This window comes from Gopherus evgoodei, chromosome 1, assembly GCF_007399415.2.
Source record: "Gopherus evgoodei ecotype Sinaloan lineage chromosome 1, rGopEvg1_v1.p, whole genome shotgun sequence".
Classification (NCBI taxonomy): Eukaryota; Metazoa; Chordata; order Testudines; family Testudinidae; genus Gopherus; species Gopherus evgoodei.
In genome coordinates, this window is record NC_044322.1 from 133582544 (window position 1) to 133604012 (window position 21469).

Sequence of the window (21469 nt, forward strand, 5' to 3'; positions counted from 1 at the left end):
CTCATGTTTCTTCTTTGTGGCTGAACGCTCAATGCCCTACATTAAAACTGGATGGAGCACCATTTTATAGACTTTCCCTTTAATCGTACTATTATTTTCCTGCTGTCTCTGCAATAAATTTTTTTTAATAAATAACAATCTCCCTCCTGTAGATTCAGGAGCAGCTCCTGCCACTGCTGAGCATTCCATGGATTCCAAAATATCTAGTTGGCTATCACGCAAGTCTGACGGAAATAGGATGTGAAACAGAGATGGCTGCATTATACACAATTTGGAGGAAGGGGAGGTAGCACAAATCATGTATATTTGCATGAGAAGCCACCATTTTGTTAATAAATATAAAATCTGAGGAAAAGATGTACAGAACCATTTAGAGCAAAGGAAACAGCCATGAGTTTACACTGCAAAGTTTTTAATCTGCTTTCAAAAAATCTGGCATTTCTCGCATGCCCAGAAAGGGCATCTCACACCCCCAAGGGGTGCATGCACCTCAGGTTAAGAACCACTGCTCTAATGACTAGAATACATAAAAGAGAATTGATGATCTGTTGGTAACATTGCTTGATGCATATGTCAAGTTCAGAAAACGTGAAGAAAAACACCTAATGGTATTAAAAATCAATTTAATCAAACCTGAGACAACAAACATTAATATGCCTTAATCATAATCATATGATTATTGTGTTGCATGATTACAGGATACAGTTAGTGTTATACAGCACTCCTACAGTGCTTTAACAGGTTTTGATTTTTAAAAAAAAATGTTTAAACTTAACTTGGAATTTCCCAGGCTTGTAATGCTTGCTTTTAGAATACTTACAACAGCCTTGCAATTATTTTTACCCTTAAATTTTTGTCAACTCCACTTTAACAGTGTTTTGTCTGAAGATGTATTTGACATCATTTTAATTTTAATGAATAGTTGAATTTAAAATAGTAAGGTAACAGGGCTACTACGTTCATAAAATATACACATACTTTAAAAAAGTTACTACTCTCCGTCTCTATCACAACACATCATCCAACCACTGAGCATTTCCTAAACTTACCATAACAATTATTTTCCCCTTAACTGTTTACTCTATTTCTTTTATTAAAATTCATTCTATTTTAATTGTGATATAGTTGTTTATTATTTAACCACAGAAATCCCGTCCTTCCTAAAACACCTCCTATCCATTGTGGTTCCTCATCACCATCTAACCCTCTCAACCATCTGCACGGATAAGGAAGATGATAATGCCAGACGAGACTATCTGATGGTCTTCTCAGCAAACAATTTCATCTTGTTAAAACTTTGGAGGGATTTGGAACAACGCTAGGAGCCCAAGTTCTGGACTAGCATTACAGCAAATTATTAAAGACTCTCTGAACCGATTACTTAGTCTAGTTCCCCTGGAAGCTAGAAACATATGAAGGGAGAGTGTAAGAGTATATTATAGTATAATCTGTACCATTTGTTAATTTTGTTACTCTTTATAAATAACCCATGCCACCAACAAAACATTTTTTTAAAAGTTACTTTGGGGCTAAAAGTGGGCGAAAAACAAATAATAATTCCAAATAAATTGATGCCTTTGGAAGTCTTGCTAAAGCTTTGTGAAATACACAATAACATTTACAGCGATGCTTGTTTGTTTGTTATTAATGAAGTGGATTCTCAGAAATTATAATAAAATATTTAAAAAGAGCTCAATTGAACTTCTAGAGGACCTTTTGATACTATTGTTCTTCTCTGTGAAATTATAGTCATATGCACGAGTCATTTCAGACATCCTTGGCTACAAAACAAATTCTAAAATTTACTTTACAGAGGTTTTCTAAAGAAAAATACTAAAAAGGTTGTTACCATAATTAAATGTTATAGAGTCCTACTCCTCTCCACCAAAAAATTCTGAATCAGGAGAACAAACAACAAAGACTTAAGGTCACACACCAAAACAAAGGATGTAGGACTAAAAAGAAGATTCTCATAATTGTATATTAACATAATAAATTAGTGTAGTGAGAGATGGTTATTCCGTTTTTTACTGAGGTTACACACTCTTTGTAACACAATAATCCTTAGAACACAATGGCTACACAAATTAGTTTTATTTTTATTGTCTGGGTATCGGCACACTTCAAAGAGGCCAGTCTGATTATATGTTTCGATAATATTCTATACAAGTAAAAGTGACTAAACATAAGTGTTGACACCAAAAAGAATAATCTGTGAAGTAGAATACACAATTTTTAGATTGGGCGCTATCTAATGTAACAATTTATTAACTTTATGCATGCATATATTGTACCTAATTTATGTACTCTTAACAATTTTTATTAAACTTGTTTCATCTAATTTCTGAAGTTCGTGTACGGAATGAACAAGAAGCTATTTGAATTTCAAGTTTCCCTAGAACACATTTTGCCAATTTTAATATAATACTTTTATTAAATACTAAAGCTGCATAACTTGAAAGAAAGGTGACAACTGGCCACCACTCAAAATCATTCAACACTAAGCAAGCAGGACGAAAATATTCAGTCTTGTAAAGTTAGTTGTTTTTTCCACATCCTTCATACAATATATTATGCTCACTGACAGATTGAAAAATTGATCTTATTGAGAAAGGCTTTGTGTGTTTCTTCTGAGGTCATATTCTTTCCTAAATGCATTAACTATCATTAAGCCTAATGTTAATAGAAGTTACAAAGATACAAAAGGGAAAATATATTCATAAATATGAAAATCAGAACAGAAAAAAAGTGTTTTAAAAGGATACATTAATCAATGCTGAGTTAAAAATAGAAATCCATTACATCCATAAATGTGCTAGTAATAGCCAAAAGTACATTATATATGGAATGTATATACATAACATACGTGTGTATGTAATTCATATATACACACACACGTGTATATAAATATACACACATACATTTTATACACCCCCATATGTATCTATTTCCATGCACTGTGCATTTGTATGTGTTTGTGCATGTGTGTAAATATGGATATAACTAGTACCGTGTATGTATATTTTACACATACACACACAAATTATATACACTCTCTGTTATACACAAACACACATTGTACATGTAGATATTACTCATATCTTTGTATGTATAGGTATTGATCTACCCTTACGTACTATTAATAGATGCACATAATGACATACAGTCTGATCCTGGAAGCACATACTCGTGTGGTCAGCAGGACTATTTACATGAGTACAGGTCTGCAGTGTCAGACCCTGATGATATTACAATATCATTAATCAGGTTGCAAATGTCAGTCCATAAATTAAAAGTAGAACAAAAAGGAAGTAAGGAACACATAGCTAGACTGAAAATTTCAGCATATATTGTACCAGAATCTCTACAAAGACATTTAAATATTAAGGGTTATAACCTCAAGTTTAAAACAACAGGGATAGATGCATGCATTGTTATACTCTATTTATAGAAGCTTTGGATTTGGCAGAAGGCCTTCTATCATAATATGCTCAATGTAATTTTGTAAGATGTAACTTAGATTTTCTCAGTGCTTAAATATTTTACAGTTGCTTCCTATTGAAAAATGTTTGTGAGCACTAAACTTGTTAAGGTAAATGGATTATTTTCCCTGTGTCCTGATTCAGATTAAGAAAAAGAAATAGATATTTTTCATGGATTCTGTCACAAAATCACCACACCAAAATGTGGATTTTGATTATAGCATTGTCTATTTTTGTAATTTCTTTCCATGAAAAAAAACAACCACCACGAACAATAATTTAAAGATCCCTTTTTGCTGGTGTACTTTTGGAAGTAAAAATACAGAAAATATTAATGAAAAAGGCAACACTCGTGCAGTTACAGAATTCTACTCTGGAATCTGATCTACACTTCATAAAAATGCCTAACACACTTCAGCATTAATAAGAATTACACAGACATATTCAGGGCTATAGCAGACCCAACAAAAGATATCTCCTGATTAGGTAGTATGAAAGCCACCCCAAACTGATTTCACACTGCATGGCGTGATGGGAGACATTGCTACATGAACGTTATGGACCAGATCCTCAGCTGGTGTAAACCTGAGCAGCTCCATTAACTTCAACCGAGCAATGTTTATTTACACCATTTGAGAATCTGACCCAAGATGTATTTTTTTTCCTTTTTTCAGGCCCAAATATAACATGTTTATTAACTCAAAATGAATATTAGCTGACAATATCTGTCTTACATTAGTCCACCCACAACATTCGCTCTCACTCCAAACCAGAGGTGGCTCCAGCCCCCAGCACACCAAGCGCGTGCCTGGGGCGGCATGCCGTGGGGGGTGCTCTTCCAGTCGCCAGGAGGGCGGCAGGCGGCTCCGGTGGACCTCCTGCAGGCATGCCTGTGGAGGATCTGCCGGTCCCGTGGCTCCGGTGGAGCATCCGCAAGCATGCCTGCTGGAGGTCCACCAGAGCCGCAGGACCGGAGACCGGCAGAGCGCCCCCCGCGGCGTGCCGCTGTGCTTGGGGCGGCAAAATGGCTAGAGCTACCCCTGCTCCAAACCCTTAGCTAATGTTAACTTGTGTAGATACAACTATATGAGAAGCTAATTTTGATTTGTTTCCCTGAAAAAAACTGGAATATGTTTCATTCCATTGCTCCAAGACAAAAAGGAAAGGATGAATGTTCATTGAGTAACAGAGATTCTTTGCATTCATGAAGGGGGTTAGATGTGAGCATTTGCTAGAACCCTGTGAACCTCCTGTTAATATTTATAACACATTATACACTGTTTATACACCAGAAGATTAATTTTAAGTTCCACTACAAAGTTAACACTACACCACGTCATATAAATTCAATATACTACTGACTTGTCCCCAGTTTTTTTTATTATACACATATGTGACCTACTTTACTAATTATTAATAATTATAATACACAGAAGATTTTTCATGTAATCCTATAACTAAAAATACTATAGGCCTACTGCTGTAAGAAAATGAGTGCCTTCAACTCACAGTGGGACTGATAAAAGATGAAAGTACTCAGCACCTCACAGGATTGGAGTTACAACTGTCAGGGTAAAGTGATTTAGACTTTTAGTTCTCGTTTCCAGAGCTTCACAATGACTATTACATTGACTGTTAAATCCACTCTAGCATGCATACCTCAGCCAAGTGTACCAGAACTCTTAATTAAAGAGCTTCATTTTTGCCACAAAAAGAGCTAGATTGTAATGGCATCTTTTGTCCCGTGGTTAATGAAGGATGATATATTGTTTAAATAATCAGCAACACTGCTGGGATAGAATGCAAGTAATTAGCATAGCTTGACACCCGGAGCTACATACCAAAAACCAACTAGTTGCTGTTGGTAGCATCACACTATGTTGATTTTAAAAAGCCTCCACTGAAAGAAAATGTCACTTAAGATATCGTGTGTTTTGTTTTTTTAAAGAGACTGTTGTTATTAGAAATTTATGAATGAGTCCAGCGATTTTACAGAATAATACATGGTCATTTTTTCCAAAAATCTTTGTATCACCAAAAATCTTTTAATTTAAATAACAGTATTTTCACAACCATCAGTTTTATCCATTTCTTTTAGTTGACATTTTAGTTTATCAAATTTCAGCACTGAGCTTATTAGCTTCTACATATCCATGTGGATGAAAGTCACCATATAAACTCAAGACCAAGATCCTTCCATTCTTAGTAGCAGTAGTGCAGCTAGACTGACCTAGTGTCTATCTCAAAGGTCTATATTAGCCTTAATGAAAGAGACAACCAGAATTCAAGAGTGGATTTGGAACTCTTGCTTGTCTGATAGACAGCAGAGGCCAGACCTTCAGCTGATGTAAACCCACATCACTCTGTTTATTTCAATGGAATGATGCCGATTTACATGCTGTAGATCTCACTCTAGGATTTTAGCACATAAAATATTCTCATTCTCTGGGGAAAAATGGGTAGGGGAAGAAGGGATAGGGCATGGTTTTCAAATAGCCTTGCTGATGGCCAGAGACTGGAGCTTTGATCTGGAAAGAAACTACCTGGCCTACTACTCTTCTACCTAGAGTGGAGTGCAGCACATTGAGGGAAGGATTATATGAGGGGAATGGCAGCTCATGATGAAATAGGTACCAAATGGCCTTGATACAGGCTTGTTATCTGACAGAACTATCCGTGGGAAGAGATCAACCACGTGGTAAGGACTGTTAGGGCCAAGGAAACACATATTTAGATATCCTGTTACCTTGGACACAAAATGCCAAAACACTGTAATACAATATGTAAAGAGAGAGAATTTTAGCTAAAAAAATAATTTTAGTAGGAATTTAAACAATCATTTGCACTATCATAAAGCAGAATGGCATCATATGACAATTATATACTCTGTCCACTGCATTCATGTTCACAACCAGAGCTAGCAGAAAACCTAAGCACAGTACAAACTAGCCTGGCTTTAAATTTAATTTTCCAAGGTACTCAAAGCTATAAAGAAAGGAGACAACTGTTTTAAAAATGCTCTATTTAGGCTTACTACATCTAAATAAGTCAAAAATGTAGATATTTCCTAATTGCTTATCTTGAGATATTACAAAATATACTTACCCAATACTTAATTGTGGCAGGTATTTCACATTAAATCGTGCATTCCTACCAATATAAATCAATGAACAATAGCGATGTAACGGTTCTAATTAGTCTATCAAATAGTAACTTTTCATTAAGCCAATTATTGGGTTTTTATATCCACATGATATAATACTAAATGTAAAATATCAATCATGACAAAAAAATCTTATATTTATCAAAGAATAAAATTGTGTAATATGTGTAAAAATAACGTCCTAATTATAATTCAAAAATATACTTCATTATTAAACAAGAAATCCTTTAAGATTTAAAAGGAACCTGTCTGTTTCAGCCAGATTTTCTTTCCATTACTATTCACTGTTTTAATATTATATGACTTTTTTGTGTGCATGCACTCATACATAAACATAAAGATTTTGTGCATATATATATACATGCACACACAACAATGTATGTTATTAGTATGTATTTTGAGATAAGAACTCTAGTTAATTCAACCTATTCTGTTAGTTTCTTGCCATTGAAACCACAGTATGCAGAAGAAGAATGCTCTTTTTACCTTCATACTCATGATCTCTCAGTTGTAGTCTTCTTTTGAAATAACCAAAGCTGCATTTCCCTAAGGAATGGAGGTTGGGGTTCCTGAGGGTCTTTCTTTCTTATTCTGCTCTGCAGCAGCATGCAAATCTGGTAACTAAAAGATTCTGGGCTCAAAGAGGTATAATACATCTCTACTTTCTGAGCTGGAGCTTTGTTACATTAAGTCCACGCTGAAACTGGAGAACATCCAGAGAATGTGTGTTAGCAATACCAATACTATACTGAAGACATTCTGCAATGGAACACAGGACTGGCAGAGCAGCATTGTTACCTGATAGGATAGATGCCATTTCACTGTGAAAGCGGCTGGTGGGGGAGGGGGGAAGAGGAGCGAGGAAGAATCACATAACCAAGGGAATGTCACAGGTAGCTCTGAAACAATTTCATTTTTGTTTTCATTTCTATGTCTTATGTAAGTGTGGCTGAATGCTGTTGCTGAGAGAGTCCTGAAGACAGCTCTTAAATGTTTCCCCTGCTTAGCAGTGATGAAGAGGGATTTCAAGTTGTAAGTAATTGTGTTAAAAATAATCATCATCAGAATATTCAAAGAACGTCTGAAATTTCAGTTAATCAATGTCCATGTATATGTATATACACACACACACACCTGTATGTACAGCGGTCAACATTAAAAACTTACCGGTCACTATGGATAATGCTTTAGGTAAATAAACAAGTTTACTTCAATATTTGTAGTATGCTTGGTATTCCCTATGGTAAGTATAGGGAAGTTTAGACAATACTGAGGTAACGTTATCTAAGGCAAATTAATTGACACCTTTTCAAGAACAGATATGTGTGTACGTGCATATTATATATTAATTACAGACTGCACTCCTACCCATACCAATCACTCACCGGAGGTGAGAAAACGTATTTCCCCATCATGCAACTAAGCTTCTTTTCAGACCCCGCTTGCTGGGCTACAAGGGGTAAGTAGGTAAAACTAACCTTTAATTTGTCATAGCGCTCGCTCAAAGCCGCCACCTGATGATCACGATGCCGTCCAACCAGTTTACACAAGGCACAAATTAACTGGTCATCAGTCACGCAGTACATGTTAACTTTCTCGTCCTCATGCTCCAGACACATTAATCCTCGGATGTGAGAGTCCGGAATAGGCTCTATCAAACGGTGGCCCGTGAATGGCTTCTTGTTCGGGTGAGTTGCTTTCAGGCACTCCTCGCAGTAGGATACCTCGCAAGTGACACAGGTCTTCACTGCTTCCTGGGCAGGGTCCTGGTCACAGAACTGGCAGAGAACTTTTTCACTGGATGACATACTGTTACTATCAAATGCCCGCTCTCGGCGGGTTTCACTAGGAGAATTGGGCCCACTCACTGAAGCTTTCTGAAATCTGTCGATAATATTCTGCAGGGTGACGTTGCGCTTCAGTCCGTCTAGACCACGCTGATTGAGAGTGATGACATAACGACAAGTAGGGCACTGGAAGGCAGTGATGGATTCCACTGATTCGTTGGTGGCACAGTGGGAGACCAATATGCGATGCGCACAGTTGAAACAGAGGCTGTGAGCGCAGGGCAGCAGCAGTGGGTCCTCAAACAGCTCCAGACAGATAGGGCAGGTCAATTCCGACTCCAGTGTTTCCATCTTCAGGCAAAGCTTTCCTGTGTCGTCAGCGAAATCCAGGGAAGCTGATCGGCTATCTGGAAACATAACACAAAATTCGATTATGCGAGAGAGAGCAAGAGGGGTCAGCCACGGGGGGTTGTCAAGTTTCGCCACTGGTACTATCAAGCCACCACAGCAGACTGAAGAGCTATCTAAAGTTTTGAATCTGCATAGGCACATGTCAAGGTATTTAAAATTGTACTATTTTGTATTTAAAAAACAAAACAAAAAACAAACAAAACCCTTTTGTCAGTTTCTCTATCTTTAACATGAGATTGAGGGCAACAGCAGATGTTTTCTGGTGCTTTTGAATTATTAAAAGACAAAATTAAGACCATCAAACAGAAGAATAACATATCACAGTAAAAATAGATTCCTGCTGCAGAAGCGGCTTTCTGCTTTGCTAGCCTACTGGCAATTTTTTTATTTCTGTTTTGAAGAGCAGCAGAGCAAGGATTAAGCCACGGTATTATAATACATAATCTAAAAAACTTCTCGTTGCTTTTTTACTTCACATTGTGGCATTGTCTCAGATTACAAATTTTAATTAATGTTACAGTCATGGTACGTAAATATACTGGATCTATCTGCCTCTCTATATATCCTATGTGTGTATGAATATACATGTAGTGCTGTGTGTATGTATATACACATGCAGTAGAGTACATAGGTGTACATATATTTTCAAGAATGTCTATATATGCATAAATACATCACACACACACACACACCCCTAATACGGTGTATTCATACACATATACACAGCAGCAGCAGCAATGGACACAACAGAAATATCTAGAGAGATTAGGCAAAATATAATATAGATATCTATTTTAAAGAGAAAATATTAGTTCTGCACAAATTTCAAATGAGCTTGACCTAAGACATAACATGAGCTTCTGGAAGATCATTGAGCTAAAGTGAAGTATCTGTGGTTTGTTTAGTTTAACAAATTTATCTTGGTGTGTGTATAATCTTTGTTGTTACAATTTAGAAGGAAAATAGGCTATCGACTGAAAATACTCAGTTTAGTGGTTTATGGATCAGCTGAAGTGGATAAGGAATCACCGATGACTTTTAGATGGAGGGCATGGGATTTTTCAAGAAAATGCAGCAGTACATCCTTGGAAAGAGATCAACTGAAACTTCATTTTGTTTCCTCTTCTCTATTCAAGTTACAGGGAATGATTTTGAAAGAGTCACCCTACGCAGCTCTCCCTGCCTAAGCTCTCGTCAAGGCCCCATTGCTACTGCAAGCAGACAGGTCAGTGAAGCAGAAGCAAAAGCTATGCTTCACACTCACAGAGCTGTACCTCTTCACAGTACAATCTATTTAAGCTTTGTTGCTCATAACTGAGGACAGCTTCAGATGGCACAGCTGCATACTCTTTACACTGTAAAGTCATTGTTCAGTTGTGTGAACTCCTGCCTCCCTCCCACTTCCAAAAAAGAAAAAAAAATCACATACAAATCTTGGTTCATTAAGGGTGAAGAGAGCCTGGTGCTCATTAGCAAGCTTGGGAACCAAATCTCTTTGAACTTTCTGCATTTCACTACAATTCAATTTGGGACTGCAGTTACAGTGACAGGAATGCTATATATAACCCCAATACAAACCATAACAGAACAGAAAAGTTCAACAAATGGAGGCAAGGCTCAAATCACCCGTTAATTCTTATTCATACATGCTTTGTGGTAAGGGCACTGAGGCTTCAGTTCCAGAGATGTTTTTTCCCCTTTGCAGTCTTCCTGATATTTGCCAAAAACTCTGGAGATTTTTAAAACGCATAGACCTCATCACAAGTCTTAATTTTCAGGTCTACTGTGATGATGATCTTGGTTCAGCTCAAGTTCACTTTGCCACTGTCCAATTCAGTTATAACTATCCATCAAATGCCAGAAATACATGCTGTGCCTGTTAAAAATTAAAGACCTGTTGATTTGACATGGGTGCAATGATAACCCTCCACTCTCACATCAACCACAGTCACACAGCACACACAAGATGAAAGCATATTCTGCAGATGAAGAACAGTGTCTCTCTTCTTTTCTTCATTCACTGTTCCATGGAAGATCCAGATGATCAAAACCTCATTCATGCTGTTTGAATTCATTCCACACCACAACGGAATACCTCATCACCCATTTATCCTGCATTTTATATGATGAACTGAAAATAATAGAAGGGGATTTATGGTTGGCAGAAGCCAAGGTTTTAAGCCGACAAACCTAATTGTTACTTCTACACTGGCAGTTCTGTGAAAACACACTGACCTTCAGCGTTTCTTTCTTATAACTATTTAGGATTGGGGGGTGTCTTCCATGTGTTCTTTTATACATGGAAATCCCTCTGGCTGTGTGTGTGGCAGATGACCTCCTTATCTCTGTTCAGTTGCCTCCTTGAAACACATGGCTTTTAATGACAGTCAACTACAGATAAACCAGGAGGTTTCTGTACCACTGATCCAAAGGTTGGAGTTTACCCAGTGTTTCAGAAAGGTCTTTACAGACTATTTTGTCCAAGTCTGATGTGGGATCAGCTGCTGGTATGTTTAGTCACACTGAATGGTAACTTACTCCTTGAGTAGCACTATTCAGTGAGAGAAAGGGCATCAAAATCTGGCCCTCAGATTGTAAGCTCGTTCAGGCAGAGACCTGTCTTCCTGTTTGTTCAGAGTTGAACACATTGAGGGAGCTCAATAAATGAAACGTGTCCCCTTGTATCAAATATTGCTAAAACCTCTAGCAAAATCATCTGCACTGCCTCTCCTTTGCAGCTGCCAATGACAATTACTTTTAATAACACTGCATTTTTATTACCACTGCCTCCATGACTGAACCAAAACTAAATTAAGCTCTAAGAGGGACAGAGTATGCTAAAGACAATCCAAATAGGAGTATTTAACCAACTACAATCCTGCTATTACAATTTCAAACAATTCAATGCAGGTCATGTTAGCAATCCACCCACAAAGTCTCTTAAAACCAAAAGTCATTTTTCTCAAATTTTCATGTATAAGCTTCCATTTTCCTGAGTTTTCTGGAAAACTTCTAACCACTTGAAATTGGAAGACTGCACTTTAGGACCAATTAAAAAAAAACACAACTTATGCCAAGCGTATTGTCATAGAAACAAAAATTCAGTATAAATGGCTTATAATAAATTCTGTTGTGGCTTTACAAAGCTGTAGTCCATAAAATTACTGCCACCCAACTAGCCCAGGAGAAACAGCAATAGGGAGAAGAACTTGGAATACATAATTTGGTAATTTCAAAAATATAGAATTACAGACATAAAAATCTCATTGCAGTGAGAAGTACCAAGTTCTACTCATAAGAAGTAATTTTAACAATAGACAACAGTGAAATAGCAAATGCTAAAACATGAATATTATTTCTAGGTGGGAAACCTACTTCAGTAAGAACGTAAATGTAGGCCTGGCTTGACATGGGTAATTGGACAATGGATAAGTCAGGAATGTAAAGATGAGGTAAACAGTAAGTTGTGCATGGACAGAGCATGCCACACAGAGATTAGTTCCTACAAATCCCATCTGATGCAATGTACAATAAATGCAATGTGAGTGATGTGTGAATGTATATAAAAGGAAGAGGTTTGCTGTGTAACTTTGGATATCCGGTATGTCCTATGCTCAGCCACTATGCTTGAATCTGATCCACTCAGTGTAGCTTTGCTCTATACCAGTGTTTCTCAACCAGGGGTCTGCGGCCCCCAGAGGACCGCAAGCAGGTTTCAGGGGGTCTGCCAAGCAGGGCCAGTGTTAGACTCGCTAGGGTCCAGGGCAGAAAGCCGAAGCCCCATCTCATGACTGGAGTCAGACTGCATTCTCGGGAAACTGAGTGGAAGAAATCTCAGGGGAAACAGAATACTTGGAAATCTGAATCTCCTCTCACATAATGTAGTATATGAAATAAGGTGGAAATAGAATGTTGACCTTAAAGGTTTAAATGTCACTGAAATCAGTAACAAAACTCCCTTCCTATGACTTCAGTGGGCCAGGATTTGACCCATTGTTTTAAGACAAATTGAAAAACTTTGAATTGGTGATAACTCCTTTTAATTGCATAAGGAGAGCATCCTCAAGCTCCCCAGAAAAAGAGAAGAAAGAGAAATGGACAATTTAAACTGAAATTTGACTAATTTACTTTAGCTTGCAAGTATCAAGTACAAGTGGAGTACAGTGGAAAATTCTTCATTTATATGATTGTTTCATTACTATTATGATACACAATAGGATTTTATTGCTATGTTTACTTTATTATTTCTGTGCTTTATCATTTTATTTAAGCTTGATTTAAACACACAGAGCAGGAATATTATGATAAAGAAAAACAGAAGTCCAAGAAGAATGTGTCTTTGAACTGTATATTATTAGTTAGATATGTATGAAATGCATTAATATAACTTCAGTAAAGAGCTACATTTAAAGAGAAAATGTTCGTAGTGGAAAATCATTTATTTTTAAATCTCGTAATCCTACACATCTATTATTGGTCAAAACGCCTGACTCTTCTTCACTCACAATATCCAGAGCCTGTGCCATTAAAGTAATTAAGACTCTTGCAATTTATTTCAATGAGAACATGATCAAGACCCAAAAATATATTCACTGAGGAGCTTGTAACATGTTCTTCTTGGCTCTAGTAAGTATTTTGCAGCTATTACAGTAAACAGAAAAAAAATCCAGTGTACCCTACACAAGTGTTAGTATCCTCCTTGAGGTGACATTGGAATTAACCCCTTAAACAATTTCTTTAAGGTTACAGACCAAAGTACAATGATAATATTGTACTTCTGAGTATTTCTTCTCTACTTTTCTTTGGTCCTGGGAATGCAACAGCAATTAAATACTTTAAAGTCCCTACACATACCAAGAAGTTGAAACTCTTCGATCTTTGCAGGTAGATTTGATAACCGTCCTACCTTCCTACCTATCTTATACTCATCACCACAACATTTGAGTGCCTGTTTTCATTCACTTTAGCATTAACTACATAATAATGTTGTTATTGCCTGATAATGTCATCTGCCATTTTGATCCAATAAACTCAGGACAAGACTAGTTATTGCTAATTTCTGAAGAGTGATAATTTTATAACTGAGGTAAAACGATACTTAAAATAATAGGCTAGAGTCTCTGATTAACCAAGGACACTTTGTGTCAGAACGTCAATGGAAACTAAGCCTCTACTGGTGTAAAGCTAGCAGGGGTGACTTGAATGCTTTTATACAGTTGCCCATTCCTCAGAGAGAGTGGAAGGAGAGGGTATATCAGGGGCAAGATGGGGTAGGTAGCAAATGTGGTAGAAAGGATCTCTGCTTCTCTTGATCCTCCACTGGCATAAGATTCTTGAGCCAGTGGCATAAATAAAGATTGTCCCTGAGCAGTCCTACACTGTGCTGAATCAGCTGCAACCAGCTGCCACTCTCCACTGTGTTCAAGTGCATATAAAACTGTGTAACTTGGTAACAAACCATATTTATTCAGAAGTAAAAAAAAGTGTGCCGTGCTGTATCTGGAGATTCTCTGATGTGTCTCCTCACTAACAAGTTTTCAGTTTTTCACGTGTTGGTGAATCAGATCCTAAATATACCCAAAGCCAAGACCGGCTCCAGGCACCAGCGCACCAAGCAGGTGCTTGGGGCGGCAAAGGGGAAGGGGCGGCACGTCCAGCTCTTCGGCAGCAATTCAGCAGTAGGTCCCTCAGTCCCTGTTGGAGGGAAGGACCCGCTGCTGAAGTGCTGCCAATCGCAATCATGGCTTTTTTCCACCCCCAGCTGCTTAGGGCAGCAAATACCCTGCCCAAAGCAGTTTCCATTGGCATTTTTTCCTAGCAACATTTACTGACAACATATTGGCTTAGGTATACTACTGATTCTAGATTTCAGTACTGCAATGTCAGGGCCCTGGCCGCAAACACTTACATGTCACCAGCACTGGAACCAGGGCAGGGTGCCATGGCCACCCCACTTTTTAACAAAAAAAAATATGCGCTCTCTGTGGGATACTTAAGTATTAATTCCTCTGCCACTTTGGCCTTGCCTCCCTGCTCCTAATTCTACAAAGGTTCCAGGTGCCCGAAGAGCTATTGTTCCCCCCTCCTGGGTCCCGCTCTACACTGAGCCACATGCCAGCAGCTGGGCCCTCACCTGTCGGCTACCAAAACTACAGCGCAGGGTCCTCTTGGTGCCGGGAACCCGCTGGGTCTGGGAAGCAGGAAGGACCCGTGACCAGAAGGCTTTGGGCTGGTCAGCAGGGAGAGTATGTGTGTGTTGTGGGGAGGCAGCAGAGGCTCTGGAAAGATGGGGCTGGTGGGAGGAGGCAGAGGCTACAGTAGGATGGGACTCGGGGGGGGGGGAATTTGCTCCCCCCACTCTTGCAGTCCTTCCAGCACCTGTGACATGCTTAAATTCAATGGGAATAACTCACACATGTAAAAGCCATACAGGTACATAAGCATGCAACACTGAGGAATTAGACATGAAACACCTGATGATGCAATTTTTTTTTGTAGAAAGTACTTTCAAACTTTAAATTAATTTTAAATTTTTTAAAAGGTCCTGATTACATGAATTATCATGATATGTTAATCCAAGCATGGCAGTTATAAAATAAGTGGCAAAACCTTTATAGATACCACACACAAAGAATGTATTATATAGGAACTCTTTATAATGAACCTAAGCAAAATTTGGAAATGGAGTCAAACGCAGAATTACTGTGTGTGTGTCTTCTAGTACTGACACAAAGTAGCATCATAATAGGCAATGTCTGTTTTTCAGGTTAACAGGATGTTGTATAAATGCACGGTACAGTATAGTTAAGTGTTTACATTCGTGTCATAGAATCGGATATGGGCACTGAAAGAGGCAAGAAAAAAAACCTGTCTCATCTGTAATTAATACATTTGGAATTTCTAGTACTTCTAGTAGTACTTTCTAGTATTTTCTAGTAGTTCTGAAGAAAGAAAATTTATTTTGTAGAAAGAAAATTTATTTTGTAGTTTTCATTCTGCTGTAGGATATAAATAGAATCATTTTAGGGAACAGAACATGTGGCATCAGATACAAGAACTATTCCTAATGCTATTAAAGAACACTCACAACTCAATGTTTGCCCCTAATCCATTAACTACTTTCAACTTTTATATTTCAGACAACAGAGATCTGTGATTAACTAGTGATGTTAATAATTATCTATGCATTTTATTACTTTGACATTGACATATTTTTAAAGGACTACAACCATCCACATGCAGCTGATAATCAAAGCTTAAAAAATTATTCCTAGTACTTTGGGAAGAGAAATATTCATCACATTAGGGAAAGCTAGCTGTCATTACATATAAGCCTCCGTTTACTGCTGAGAACTCTCTTCCTCATTTACATCATAAAACTGAGGGTTGTTAAAACTGCAAAAGGAGAGTACTCATTCAATAGCTTCTGCCACAAGTGAATATTTCACATTTTTCAGGTGAATATTTCACATTATTCATACATTTTCATTGCCAAAGGATTAATTCACTCTTCTGTCCACAAGTAAACTACATAAGATATGTACATAATGTTTGTAACAGTTTACATTTTTTGGAACATTTAAGAGATGTTAACAAATAAAGCCAAAGCACATCTGCCATACCACTTGTGGTTAAACATAGTCCTGATGGCATCATCTTGTCTGTGCAATGTCATATGTCAGTTACAGAACACATGTTCTAAAGGCCCAATCCTGCAAATTGACATCAGCGAGACTGAGAATGATCAGCACCTCAGAGGAGTAGAAAAAACACTCAGTAGAAAAAACACACATTCGTTTACCAAACTGGGATCTAATGATCATCTAGGAACTAAAATATTCTTTGAGCCTTACATCAAAAACTAAAAAAATCAAGATTGGTCATATACAGTGAAGCCCCAAAGGGCTCATAAAATAGAATAGCAGATCTATATTTTAATATGCTTCTGTACATTTTAAAAATTAAATGCTCTGAATTGTTTTTTTAATATTCATGTGTGTCAACTAGTTCTATATTTTTAGGTGTGTGATGCTCAAATGTGGAATGCTGAAAACAAAGGGCTAGATCCTCAGCTAACTTCACTGACCTCATGATTGAGCTCCATTAACTTGACTGATTTACGCCAGCTAAAAGATCTAGTTCAAAAATCTCTTACACAAAACTCAAGTATCAGAGGGGTAGCCATGTTAGTCTGGATCTGTAAAAGCAGCAAAGAATCCTGTGGCACCTTATAGACTAACAGAGGTTTTGGAGCATGAGCTTTCGTAGGTGAATACCTACTTCCTCAGATGCATGTAGTGGAAATTTCCAGGGGCAGGTATATATATATGTGCAAGCAAGCTAGAGATAATGAGGTAGTTCAATCAGAGAGGATGAGGCCCTGTTCTAACAGTTGAGGTGTGAAAACCAAGGGAGGAGCAACTGGTTTTGTAGCTGGCATGCCATTCACAGTCTTTGTTTAATCCTGAGCTGATGGTGTCAAATTTGCAGATGAACTGAAGCTCATCAGTTTCTCTTTGAAGTCTGGTCCTGAAGTTTTTTTGCTGCAGGATGGCCACCTTAGGTCTGCTATAGTGTGGCCAAGGAGGTTGAAGTGTTTTCCTACAGGTTTCTGTATATTGCCATTCCTAATATCTGATTTGTGTCCATTTATCCTTTTCTGTAGAGACTGTCCAGTTTGGCCGATGTACATAGCAGAGGGGCATTGCTGGCATATGATGGCGTATATTACATTGGTGGACGTGCAGGTGAATGAACCAGTGATGGTGTGGCTGATCTGGTTAGGTCCTGTGATGGTGTCGCTGGTGTAGATATGTGGGCAGAGTTGGCATCGAGGTTTGTTGCATGGATTGGTTCCTGAGCTGGAATTACTATGGTGCGGTGTGCAGTTACTGGTGAGAATATGTTTCAGGTTGGCAGGTTGTCTGTGGGCAAGGACTGGCATGCCACCCAAGGCCTGTGAAAGTGTGGGATCATTGTCCAGGATGGGTTGTAGATCCCTGATGATGCGTTGGAGGGGTTTTAGTGGGGATTGTATGTGATGGCCAGTGGAATCATGTTAGTTTCTTTCTTGGGTTTGTCTTGCAGTAGGAGGCTTCTGGGTACATGTCTGGCTCTGTTGATCTGTTTCCTTATTTCCTTGTGCGGGTATTGTAGTTTTGAGAATGTTTGGTGGAGATTTGGTAGGTGCTGGTCTCTGTCTGAGGGGTTAGAGCAGATGCGGTTGTACCTCTATGCTTGGATGTAGACAATGGATTGTGTGATGTGCCCGGGATAGAAGCTGGAGGCATGAAGGTAGACATAGCAGTCGGTAGGTTTTCAGTATAGGGTGGTGTTAATGTGACCATCACTTATTTGCACTGTGGTGTCTAGGAAGTGGACCTCCTGTGTAGATTGGTCGGTGGGGTGGAAACTGTTGAAATCGTGGTGGAATTTTTCCAGAGACTCCTTCCCATGGGTCCAGATGAAGAAGATGTCATCAATGTAGCGTTGGTAGAGAAGGGGTGTGAGTGGACGAGAGCTGAGAAAGCATTGTTCCAGGTCAGCCATAAAAATACTGGCATACTGTGGGGCCATGCGGGTGCCCATAGCGGTGCCACTGATGTAATATACACCATCATATGCCAGTAATGCTCCCCTGCTATGTACATCGGCCAAACTAGACAGTCTCTACGGAAAAGGATAAATGGACACAAATCAGATATTAGGAATGGCAATATACAGAAACCTGTAGGAGAACACTTCAACCTCCCTGGCCACATTATAGCAGACCTTAAGGTGGCCATCCTGCCGCAAAAAAACTTCAGGACCAGACTTCAAAGAGAAACTGATGAGCTTCAGTTCATCTGCAAATTTGACACCATCAGCTCAGGATTAAACAAAGACGGTGAATGGCTTGCCAACTACAAAACCAGTTGCTCCTCCCTTGGCTTTCACACCTCAATTGCTAGAACAGGGCCTCATCCTCCCTGATTGAACTACCTCATTATCTCTAGCTTGCTTGCACATATATATACCTGCCCCTGGAAATTTCCACTACATGAATCTGACGAAGTAGGTATTCACCTACGAAAGCTCATGCTCCAAAACCTCTGTTAGTCTATAAAGTGCCACAGGATTCTTTGCTGCTTTTACACAAAACTAATTCTCACCTCTCCATATGAAAAGAGATTAATTTCAAATGTCTCTCTAGTTATTCAGCTGCAAAAATTGGGCATTTCACTTTGCTTTTTCATCAGCGTAATGGCATTATGGGTGACAACGACCATGGTCTTAAAAAGGCCTGAGTGGGAACCTAGCACTACAAGAGTAAACACCATATTTAAATTAATAACCATCCCAAACTTTGCATATAAATCTTGACCATGAATCATAAACTGTCAGAGGAGACCCAGGGTCTGTTCTCACATCGCACAGAGCCTTTAAAATGGCAGTAAGAAGTGTTCGGGGAGCTGCAACAGTCAAGTTATGACCTCACTGGTCTCACAGGGCTTCTAAAATTTAAACAGACTGGAAGTTCAATGTACAGATGCAATCTTGGCTAAATAAAGCTCTTGCTTTTTTAAACTAATCTCCATCCTACTCACCAGGCATACCTCATCAACCTCTCTGCCTTGCTTTCTGCTCCTCACATGTGATAGCTGAAAAGTCCCATAAAAAAGCGTATTTTTATTCTAACAGATGAGAAATGTGTTCTCAGTATACTCTGCACATTCACAACCATTATGAAAAGAATCAGTTCACTGGCTTTCAAAAGCTTTCCCAATCCAATATTTAACGTTTTATTCCAATTGTATGTGTATCACACTTATAATTCCTTCCTGTATGTTCCTCTGAGTGCCTATATAAGACCAATACATGTATTTTCAAATGAAGATTGTATTGTTAAGGTAAACTGAGGGGAGAGGGGCGAAGAGATTTTAAAAACTGTAAATCACTTAAGTATTTAGGTAGAACTAAAATGAGCAAGAACAAAAATGCTTTTCCACTTGCATACACCTTTCATTCAAGGACCCAAATCATTTTACAAACTTTAAGGGACAAAGTTGGTAAAGTTGTAGTAGTGTAGCTGAGAGGAGAGTTTGAGTCTCATGTAGCACCAAGTGAGTTAGGTCCCTATTTTACTCATTGACTATGACACACTTCCTTTTATTTGTTTTAAACCTACTGCCCATTAATTACATTTGGTGGCCCCGAGTTCTTGTATTATGGGAACAAGTACATAACTTTTCCTTATTTACTTTCTCTACATCCCTCATGATTTTATATACCTCTATCATATCCCCCCTTAGTCTCCTCTTTAACAAGGTGAAAAGTCCTAGCCTCTCTAATCTCTCCCCAGATGGGACCCGTTCCAAACCCCTATTCATTTTAGTTGCCTTTCTCTGAACCTTGTCTAATGCCAGTATATCTTTTTTGAGATGAGGAAACCACATCTGTACGCTGTATTCGAGATGTGGGCGTACCATGGATTTATATAAGGGCAATAAGATACTCTCCATCTTATTTTCTATCCCCTTTTTAATGATTCCTAACATCCTGTTTGCTTTTTTGACCGCCAGTGCACACTGCATGGACGTCTTCAGAGAACTGTCCATGATGACTCCAAGATCTTTTTCCTGATTCGTTGTAGCTAAATTAGCCCCCATCATATTGTATGTATAGTTGGGGTTATTTCTTCCAATGTGCATTACTTTACATTTATCCACATTAAATTTCATTTGCCATTTTGTTGCCCAATCACTTAGTTTTGTGAGATCTTTTTGAAGTTCTTCACAGTCTGCTTTGGTCTTAACTATCCTGAGCAGTTTAGGATGTGACATAACCTTATTCCCAGATTCTGGACCTTAGCGTCCAAAATATGGGGGTTAGCATGAAAACCTCCAAGCTTAGTTACCAGCTTGGACCTGGTACCTGCTGCCACCACCCAAAAAATTAGAGTGTTTTGGGGCACTCTGGTCCCACTGAAAAAACCTTCCCTGGGGACCCCAAGACTCAAATCCCTTGAGTCTCACAACAAAGGGAAATAATCCTTTTTCCCTTCCCCCCTCCAGGTGCTCCTGGAGAGATACACAGACACAAGCTCTGTGAAACTACGCAGAGTGAGTCCCCCTCTCCGTTCCCAATCCTGGAACAAAAGCACTTTCCTCTTCACCCAGAGGAAATGCAAAATCAGGCTAGCAATCCAACACACAGCTTTCCCCTGATTTCTTCCTCCCACCAATTCCCTGGTGAGTACAGACTTAATTTCCCTGAAGTAAAGAAAAACTCCAACAGGTCTTAAAAGAAAACTTTATATAAAAAGAAAGAAAAATACAAATGTTCTCTCTGTATTAAGATGATACAACACAGGGTCAATTGCTTAAAAGAATATTGAATAAACAGCCTTATTCAAAAAGAATACAAATCAAAGCATTTCCAGCACTTATATTCATGCAAATACCAAAGAAAAGAAACCATAGAACTTACTATCTGATCTCTTTGTCCTTACACTTAGAAACAGAAGACTAGAAAATAGAACTACTTCTCCAAAGCTCAGAGGAAACAGGCAGACAGACAAAAGACTCCGAGACACACTTCCCTCCACCCAAAGTTGAAAAAATCCAGTTTCCTGATTGGTTCTCTGG

The 21469-nt window shown here is 38.5% G+C and overlaps 1 protein-coding gene across 6 annotated transcripts in view; it reads right to left on the reverse strand.

Annotated features, from left to right (window-relative positions):
• Positions 1-21469, reverse strand: part of MID1 (midline 1) — a 362051-nt gene that overhangs the window by 129399 nt on the left and 211183 nt on the right. For all 6 annotated transcript variants that reach the window (XM_030572658.1, XM_030572668.1, XM_030572696.1 and 3 more), the window contains exon 2: positions 8124-8839. In XM_030572658.1, the coding sequence (XP_030428518.1) occupies positions 8124-8783 (660 nt within the window). In that variant the 5' untranslated portion in view covers positions 8784-8839. The remainder of the gene's footprint in view (positions 1-8123; positions 8840-21469) is intronic.